The 9,982-nt window shown below is 38.4% G+C and overlaps 1 protein-coding gene across 1 annotated transcript; it reads left to right on the top strand.

Moving 5' to 3' along the window:
- Positions 1–797: 797 nt before the first annotated feature.
- On the top strand, positions 798–5,768 carry COX7B (cytochrome c oxidase subunit 7B). The gene is made up of 3 exons (XM_081125337.1): positions 798–1,143; positions 4,155–4,279; positions 5,565–5,768. The coding sequence occupies exons 1-3, from the start codon at positions 1,104–1,106 to the stop codon at positions 5,637–5,639; spliced, it is 240 nt and encodes a 79-aa protein (XP_080981463.1). The 5' UTR covers positions 798–1,103; the 3' UTR covers positions 5,640–5,768.
- The last annotated feature ends 4,214 nt before the right edge of the window (positions 5,769–9,982 follow it).

The raw sequence follows: 9,982 nt of genomic DNA, 5'->3' as shown, positions 1-9,982 counted from the left end.
CGTCAATTGAACTATCAGCTGTTAAAGTGTGTATACATTTCTGGGGGACACCCTGTATATATATATATGTATATATGTAATAAAAATACTGAGAGAACACATGTGGCAAAATATTAACAAGTTTTGTATATTGGTAATGGGTATACAGGAGTTCTCCTCCATCAGTGTTTTACTATGAAAATATGCAAACATAAAGAAAAACTGGCCCTGGCCAGTGTGGTTCAGTGGTTAGAGCCTCTGCCAGCGCACCCAGGGGTTTTGCGTTAGATTCCTGGCCCCCTGGTCCCGGCTTGTGCCAAAGGCACCCAATCAACGTATCTCTCTCACATGGATGTCCTCCCTCCTCTCTTCTTAGGGGCACCCAGATTTGAACCGTCTCTCTCTCTTGCTCTCTCTCTTGCTCCCCCTCCTTCCCTTCCACTCTCTAAAAAGCAATGGGAAAATATCCTCCGATAAGTATTTACAAAAAAGAAAGAAAAAGTGAAAGAATTTTACTCTGAATACCCATCAAGTTTCTACAATCAACAAATTGTTAAACTTGCTTCATCATATATTTATCCACATATTACGAATTCTTTTTATTATTCTTGCAACTTTTCTCTAAATTTGAAATTGTTTCAAAAGTAAAAGTTAAATGACTTAGTATGTAGTAATAGGAGACAAAAAATCAAAGGAAGGAAGTTTGGGGGAAACAAAAAGAACTAGTGTGGAGCGAGATACAAGCTCAAGCCTCTAAAACACTACGAATCTCGAAGCTGGTGCTTTTGATGACAGTCTAACATCAGTGTCACAGCGCTCCTTTCTAGGGCCCTAACCCTAGCTTCAAGGTTGGGGGAGGGGTGTCTCTCATTTTTCAGCGCTTACCAACGTACGTCACTCCTAAAGCGTGAAACTACAGTTCCCAAAAGGCCTTTATATTTCCTTGTTTTGAAGAGGTTACAATTTCTATAGGTTTTCACAGGTCTCGCGAGATTTCATTAAATATCGTTAAAAGTGCCCTGCGAAAAGCCATTTTGTTTTTCAGGGTTCTTCGCAAGGGTATTTGACACGAAGTTCCAACAGCCAGCAGCGGCAGTTGTTGCAGTTCTGTATTCAGCTTTACGATGTTTCCGTTGGCCAAAAACGCGCTAAGCCGTCTCCCAGGTGAGCAAAAAATGTGATCAAATATCTCCAAGTGCCTTTTATCCGTTTGTCCTCGTGGTTGCTCCTGCCCTTTCCCTCCACCTGCATCCCGACCTTGCAGTTCTAAATGCTTAGTCTCCTACCTGACTGACTGGGAAGATGTCCTTAGCATTAGCTTAATCACCCAGTGTTTCTGTTACGGTTCACAGCTCTCTTTGTTACCGGAGTCATAATCTAGCCTTGCTTTTTAATTATTCAGTAGTAACTTTTGATTTCAGGGACGAACACGCCTGGTGGACACCTCTTGTTCCTCAAGTAATTTCGTTAATTTTAGCTTTGGGGGTACATTTACCCCCCCAAATAGAAGAATCTCCTCCCCGATTCCTGTAACCATAATGGAGGAAGCTGTAAATATAGCTCATCATCTGGTTTCATCGCAGGGAGACAACCTAAATGGTAGCCCCGCAGTTTCTGTTATTTGTGGATTATTTCCTATGTAAAAGTTAGGAGGTTACAGGGAAAATTTGAGACCAGCATTACGTATTTAGAACGCACTAGTCATTTCCATGATTGATTGTATTGAAGGTGACCTTGAGTAAAGTGAGTAGTTTTTTGTTTTGTTTTTCACTTTCCAATGAAAGTGACCTTAAGTAATTATTTAGCTTTTTTAGCTACCTTTTTTTTTAAAATATATCTTTATTGGTTACAGAGAGAGGAAAGGAGAGAGAGAGAGAGAGATAGAAACATCAATGATGAGAGAGTCACTGATCAGCTGCCTCCAGCACGCCCCTGACTGGGGATGGAGCCCGCAACCGGGGCATGTGCCCTGGCTGGGAATGAACCCAGATCGCCTGGATCCTAGGTCGAGGCTCAACCGCTGAGCCACGCCCGGCAGGGCTTAGCTACCTTTTTATTTTCAGTTTACAGAGCCGTTGGAAGTGCTTCCTTAACACTCCAGCAGCTTGGACAATAACCAAAAAGTAGTTGCCAGACTTTTTTTCATAACCCAAAATGCCCATCTATTATCTCTTTCACATTGGGCAAAAAGCTGAACCCTATTTTCCTCCTTCGTAAAATAGGAGGTTAGTAAATAGAACCTACCTCATAAAGTTCTTGACAATTATATGAGATTACTAATAAGCAGTAATTAATCCATTTCTTGTCACAGAGGAGAAGTCTAAAGAAATCCCCTTGGGTGATCTGAGTGTTGAGGTCATGAGGTGTTGCAGAATTGTTTGATAATCTTAATTTCTTTGCTCTTTTTGGGCAGGTAGGGCCTTGTACCTCAGGAAAGGGGCTTGTCTTTTTTTTATTTTATTGTTTTTTCAATGTGGAATTCACAAACTCACTTTTGAGCTGCTCTAGAGCAGAATATATTGTTAAATATTTGTAAATTTGCTCATCCAAGTCTGATTAAAGGTGGAAAAAAAAGTTAAGGCAGTTAAGAGAAGAAACCATTAATCGGCAAGTAACCTGAATTAACATATTGTGTTACACAGAAGCAATTATGTTCTTAAGCGCTAGTGAATGGTCGAGATTGCTGTTTCTTTAATATGCTTTCCATTAGTACATAAGTACCTTTTGAGGATCTAAAACGCGTGGGGAATGTCCGGCTGGAGGACCGTATATACGGCCTGTGAAATCATTTGGTCTGGCTCTACCAAGGCAACCGCCTGTGGGGCTCGAGATTCAATAAATCTAGGAGCTTTTTTCATAGCTAATTTTTAAGTTGATAATTTTGTATGGCCCTCGAATGATGTTATAAATATCCAAATGGCCCTTGGCAGAAGAAAGGTTCCCCACCCCTGGTCTAAAACAACAAGAACCTGCCACTTAAATTGGAGAGGAATTTTAAAACAGCTGGGAATATGCATTTTCCAGTCTTGGCTCTTTCCCAAGCCTCCTAAGTGCCTCCAGAGGCAGTTTAAAACTCTATTAAAATAATAGTAACAGCAAAATTTTAATGTGGTAATTCTGCTCAAAAACCTTTACCTCAACCAAAACAGTTGCCCTCCATAATCCTTTTAGTTTTACCCCCTATTGCTTGTCTGTACACCTCGTCCTTTAACCAAATGTAATTCGTTTTCTAGTACACTGGGCTTTTCTGTCTCTGCCTTTTTTTCAGATTCCCCTTTTCCACATCTACATAATCAAATCCTACCTGCTATTCAAAGTGCTTAGCTAACATTCTACTAACTTGTTTTATAGTGATTTGTGTCTACAAGCCTAATATCTTTCTCTAACCTGGAACTTACCTGAGGTGTGTCTGTGTCTTACACATTTTCATATACCCCATTTCCTTTAGCATGGTAATGTATACATTACTAATTATTTTAAAAATCAAGATTAGTTTTTGGAGGGCTTTTTTTGCAATTTTAAGGTCATGAACATTTAGTGTGCTTTAATTTGAAGTGTTTTTAGTTTATTTACCCTTTTGTGTTGTAAGTTGTTGAGCACTGCTGAATAGGCTTTAGTGAAAATTTAAGGCATAAATATTCAAATTAATGAATAGGAACCAAGTTCCAGCTGTGATACAAATACCAATTTGTCAAGAATGTTGTCAACATCACCTGTTCTTTGTTTTTCCCCCCAACGTTTTTCATTGAGCAATTTTTTACTATAATTTTATTGCTGACACTATTACACATATCCCCAAGTTCCCCTCCCCTGCCCACCTCCACCCAGCCCCCACCTCCCCTCACTCCCCCCAATGTTTTATTATGAAAACTTTCAGACATACAGAAAAGTTGGAACAGTTGTATAATGAACATCCACATACCCACAACATAGATTCTATAATTAACATTTTGCTGTATTTGTTTTGTCACATATCCATCCATCTGTCAATTCATCTTTATTTTTTATGCCTTTCAAAGTATGGTAATTTTAGCTACAGTAAGTTTTAACATTTTATTGAACTGCATACTATAGAGTTAACTTCCTTGGCTTTCCTGTTTGCCAATATCGATTACATACATTTCCCTTTTCCTGATAATTCATAGATATGCTTCTGTATGTATTTTTTCTTCTAGTTCGAAGCATTCAGCAAATAATGCCAAGGCAGATCCACCAGAAACGGACACCTGATTTCCATGACAAATATGGTAATGCTGTATTAGCTAGTGGAGCCACTTTCTGTGTTGCTACATGGACATATGTAAGTACTATTGATTGATAATTTCTGGCTTAGATGTTTTTCATTCCCATTTAGCTCATGTATTCAAAATATTTTCACACAGTAGTATACATTTCTAGTTAGGAAGGACTTTAGAGATTTTCTAATGTAATCACCCTTCCAGTGCAGGAATTTTTCAATATTTAGCATTTATCCACCATCTGTTCTTAACATTTCCAGTAACACGTTGCTTATTGGATCACAAGGCAGCCCTTTCTGTGTTGTATAGCTGTTTTAAAAGGATCATATGTTGAGTTAAAATCTGCCTCCTTCATATTCTGCCTATCATTCCATTGCAACACAGGGATTCTGATCTCATTTACATGTATCAACCATTGGATGTTAGAAAAATTGCTATCATGTGTCCTGGATCTTCTGTTTCAGATTAAACATCCTTAGTTCTATCAATCATTTTTTTGTTATATAGTTTCCCGGATTTTCACCCTTTTGGGTCACCTTCCTTCACCTAATTAGTTTTTCTTCTAAAATTCTGCCCTCAGAACTGAGTATAACATTTCTCATGGATGAGATATAAAGTGACTTGCTTTCAGTATTTTAGTTTTCTTTACATCTTACACTAACAGTCTACTTATTAGTCACTGAACTTGCTGGTTAAAAGTAGGAGTCCTGAAGTTATAATAAATACATAAGTTAATCGTATTATTTTTATTTTTTTAAGTATATTTTTATTGAATTTTTAGAGAGAGAGAAAGGGAGAGGGAAAAAGAGAGAGCAACATCGATGAGATCGGCTGCCTCCTACACACCCCCTACTGGGAATCGAGCCCACAACTTGGGCAGTGTTCCCTGACCTTGAATGGAACCAGTGATTTCTTGGTGCATAGGACAATGCTCAACCACCTGAGCCACACCAGCTGGCTATATAAGTTGTGGTTGAGTGAAGCAACATTTTGAAGAGGTAGTATAAAATGTGAAATATAAACTTGAGTTAATTAAATAAAATTAAAAATTCACTTCCTTGGTCATACTAGCCACATTTTAATAACCTGTGTGGGTAGTGGTTACTGTATTGGCCAATGCTGATACAGAACATTTGCTTCATATCAGGAAGTTCTATTGAACAACATTGCTCTAGAGAATTAGTACAGCGACTCGATTTGCTTATGTGGAGGGCAGTATATCCCAATGAATTTGTTTGTTTTTCACCTATAGAGCAGAATATCTTTGTCACTTTTAAGAAATAGTCTGTAAGGGAGAGTGGGCTCTGGTTTATGCATGTATAACTGACAGCATTTTAATTCTTACAGACAGCAACACAAATTGGAATAGAATGGAACCTGTCCCCTGTTGGCAGAGTCACCCCAAAGGAATGGAGAGATTAGTAATCATCCCAGCTGGTGTAATAATGAATTATTTCAAAACCAACTTATAATTGATGCCAAGTGAAAGCACTGTGTGTACCCATTAAAATATGGCATGATTGGAGAAATAAAGTACATTTGAAACCTTCATTGTAGGTTTGTTTGTTTCTTCTGTGAATGAAAGTATTTATTTAACCTTTGTGTTGTTAAAATGAAAATACTATACAACTTCTTAAATAGCTTTTCTATATGAGGTAGTGTGAAAGGAAAATTTGGCTATCACCTGGAAATTGACTTTATAGTAGGCTGAAATTATAGTTCATGAATAAGTGATCACAGAATTATTTTAGGTCATCTTTGAGTTAAAAATTTGATGTCCCAAAAAAATAAATAAATAAAAAGAAGAACAAAAATTTGATGTCCAGATCTTGGTTATGCCTACTACTTTCTACCTCCCATTTATGTTTATATTTGGAATTTGCATTATTAAGTCCTTTTCGCTTCTGCCAAGAGAACCTAGGATTGCACCAAAAGTAAGAGTGATCCTATCAAATGAATTCCTAGGATGTTTGAAGACTAGCTGGCTTCCTAGTTCCTGAGGCACATTTATCTTAATTAGATCTTTAGATTTTTCAACATATTTATCTGAGATGTTTATGATATTAAAGAAAGGATCTGTCGAATATAGTTTTTCTCTTACAATCAGTGACCTCTGCTGTTGACTTTCTATAATTATACCAACTTTGGGGTTTTATGATGCTGAATTCATTATGACACTGGATTTTATATATAAGCTATTAACTGAAGAAAACATTTACAATATGTGCTTTATTGCTTCTTGGTCAAAGGCTGTAAAGTAAGCCTCAGGTAGTAGTTTCAGCTCAAGTAAGGAGAAAATTGAATTTCAGAAAATTGAATTTATATTAGCTAAATTAGATATTTCTAAAATTCACTTACCTGATAAGTGGCTTTTAGGAATCTCCAAATTTACCTGATGTAGGTAAGGATTTACACTTAAACATTTGAAGTATTTTTACTTATATGAAATACAGCCTTATCTTGAAGGTACTGCAGGTTCAGTTCCAGACCGCCACAATAAAGTAAATGTAACAAAGTGAGTCACATGAATTTTTTTGGTTTTCCAGTGCATTTAAAAGGCATGTTTACACTACTGAAGTCTATTAAGTGTCATAGCATTATGTCTAAAAAACAATATTATCTTAATTTAAAAAACTTTATTGCTGGCCCTGGCTGGGTAGCTCAGTTGGTTAGAGTGTCATCCTGATACGCCAACATTTCAGGTTTGATATCTGGTCAGGGCACATACAAGAACCAACCAGTGAATGCATAAGTAAGTAGAACAACAAACCAATGTTCCTTTTTCTCCTCTCTAAAATAAAAATTTAAAATTAAATATTTTAAAAATATTTTATCGCTAGCCATTATCTGAGCCTTTAGCATGTCATCTTTGTTGGCCTTGCCTTGATGCTGATGACTGCTGACTGATCAGGGTGCTAGTTGCTGAAGGTTGGGGTTGGCTGTGGCAATTTCTTAAAATAAGACGACAGTGAAGTTTGCCACATTATTCATGAACGATTTTTCCAAAGCATACAATACTGTGATAGCATTTTATTCACAGTAGGACATCTTTCAAAGTTGGAGTCAGCCAATCCTCTAAAACCTTGCCACTGCTTTATCAACTAAGTTAATGTAATATTCTAAATCCTTTGTTGCCATTTCAACAACATTCACAACATCTTGAGTAGATTCCATCTCAAGAAACCTCTGCCCTGGCTGTCATGTCTCAGTGGTTAGAGTGTTGGCCTACACCGAAGGGTAGCAGGCTCGATTCCATGTCAAGGACATGTACCTGGGTTGCAGGATTGATCCTTGGCCCCAGTCAGCACGTGTGGGGGAGGCAACAATCTATATGTCTCTCACATTAATGTTTCTCTCTCTCCCCCTCCCTCTCTAAAAATCCTTCCTCCACTCTAAAAATCAATGGAAAAAATATCCTTGGGGAGGATTAATAAAAAAAACACACAAAAAACCAAACTTCTTTGCTCATCCATAAGAAGTAACTCATCAATTACAGTTTTATCATGAGGTTGCAATCCCATCATATCTTCAGGCTCCACTTTTAATTCTAGTTCTCTAGTTATTTGCACCAAATGTGTAGTTACTTCCTCCTCTGAAGTCTTGAAACCCTCAAAGACATCCATGAGGGTTGGAATAAACATTCAAACTCCTGTTAATGTTGATATTTTGACCACTTCTATTGAATCATGAATATTATTAATGACATCTAGAATGGTGAATTCTTTCCAGAGGTTTTCAATTGACTTTGCCCTCATCCACCAAAGGAATCACTATGGCAGCTATAGCCTTACAAAATATTCCTTTTAAAAAAAAATATTTTTTATTGATTTCATAGAGAGAAAGGGAGAGGGAGAGAAACATCAATGATGAGAGAGTCATTGATCGGCTGCCTCCTGCACACCCCTGCTGGGAATTGAACCTGCAACCCCAGCATGTGCCCTGACCAGAAATTGAACCTGGATCTCCTGGATCATAGGTTGATGCTCAACTGCTGAGCCATGCTAGCTGGGCTATTTCTTAAATAATAAGACTTGAAGTTACTCCTTGATCCATGGGCTACAGAATGGATATTGTGTTATCCAGCGTGAAAACATTAAATGTGCACATTGTCAGAGTTATGGTGACTAGGGTCATTTTTAGTTAGAAATAATATTTTGAAAAGAATCTTCTGAGAAACAATAGTGGACTTAAAATATTCAGTAAGAGTCAGATGCATCAGGAGAGGTAGGAGAGATGCAGCAGAAGCAGAACCTCATAAAATCTGGGTGACATCAGAGCAATGGCAGCATGAGAGATACCCTTGGCCTCTCCCCCTGAAATTTCAACAAATAAGCCAACTACAATTCAACAAAGAATTTTCTCAACATGGAGGCACCCTGAGAGACCCGCACACTGAAATATCTAAAGGTGGGCAACCGTGAATAAGTGGGGAGAGGAGAAGGGAAGAGAGCTCAGATGCCCCTCAAATGTAGCCTTGAAGCCAGGCGTTTGTGGCCGTGGCTGGGAGAGGGGAAGAAGCTAGCAGTAGCAGGTGGTTCCTTTGGCCCAGAGGAACAGAGAGCTGCAGGGGGGCCACCCAGCAGGGCAGGCAGAGTAAAGTGACTGAGACAGCAGACTGTTAGCAGGCACCTGACAGAGCTCAGGGTTCTGCCACTTGGCTATCCACTGTTGGGTGGGTGTGTTTCTAACAAAGAAACTGAACCACAGAGCCCTGCCGACACCTGTTGCCCTCAGTGTTGGGTGGAGGAACATTTTATCTGTGACTGATCCCTGGGTTTGGTGCTTGGGATTGGACCCCATGGACGTCCAGGTCCAGGTCACCATTACTGTGAGGGCAAAACAGGCCTCATCCCCAAGCAGCTCAGCTGTACTGATTTATGGAAGCCTCAGAGGTCAAGTCTGGGAGATCACAGAAGTAAAAACATCTTGTGATTTGGTGCCATCTACTGGACAATAGTAGAAAGACCCCTTCAGAAAATGCTTCTATAGAAGGGATATTTATGCATAGACAAAGGAGAGGAGCAAATACCATGAATAACCATGGTAATGAGGATGATCAGAAAAAAAATGAAAATATGTGATATAAATGACAGAGATTTCAAAATTGCAGCTCTGAAAATACCCAATGAGATGTGAGAAAACATAGACAGCCAATTCAGTGCACTCAGAAAACAAATCAATGAACAAAATGAGTAATTTACAAAAGATATTGAAACTTTAAAAAAGAATCAATCAGAAATCCTGGAAATGAAGCATGAAATTAAGGAGATTAGGAATGAGCTACTGAGCATAGAAAATTGAGCAAACCAGATGTAGGAAAGAATTAGTTATATCGAAGATAAGACTCTAGAAATGATGCAGAGGGAAGAAGAGAGAAACCTGAACATAAAGAAAAATGAAAGCTCTGTGAGAACTATCTGACTCCATCAGAAAAAGCAATATTAGAATTATAGGCATTCCAGAAGAAGAAGAGAGGGAGAAGGGAACAGGGGGTCTATTCAAACAAATAGTGAATGAGAACTTCCCAAACCTACGGAGAGAACTAGATCCTCAAATCCAAGAAGTAAACAGAACACCTAGTTACCTCAGTCCATAGAGGCCCTGCTCTATCCAAGGCATATGGTATTAAAAGTGTCAAAAATTAATGACAAAGAAAAAATTCTCAAAGCAACCAGGAAAAAGAAAGAAGTGATCTACAAAGGAAAACCCATCAGGATTTCATCCGACTTCTCAGCACAAACTCTACAAGCTGGAAGAGAGTGGAA

This window comes from Miniopterus schreibersii (genome assembly GCF_964146895.1).
Source record: "Miniopterus schreibersii genome assembly, chromosome: X".
NCBI lineage: Eukaryota > Metazoa > Chordata > Mammalia > Chiroptera > Miniopteridae > Miniopterus > Miniopterus schreibersii.
The sequence above is the reverse complement of the archived record's forward strand: the minus strand, read 5'-3'. Positions and strand labels throughout refer to the sequence as shown.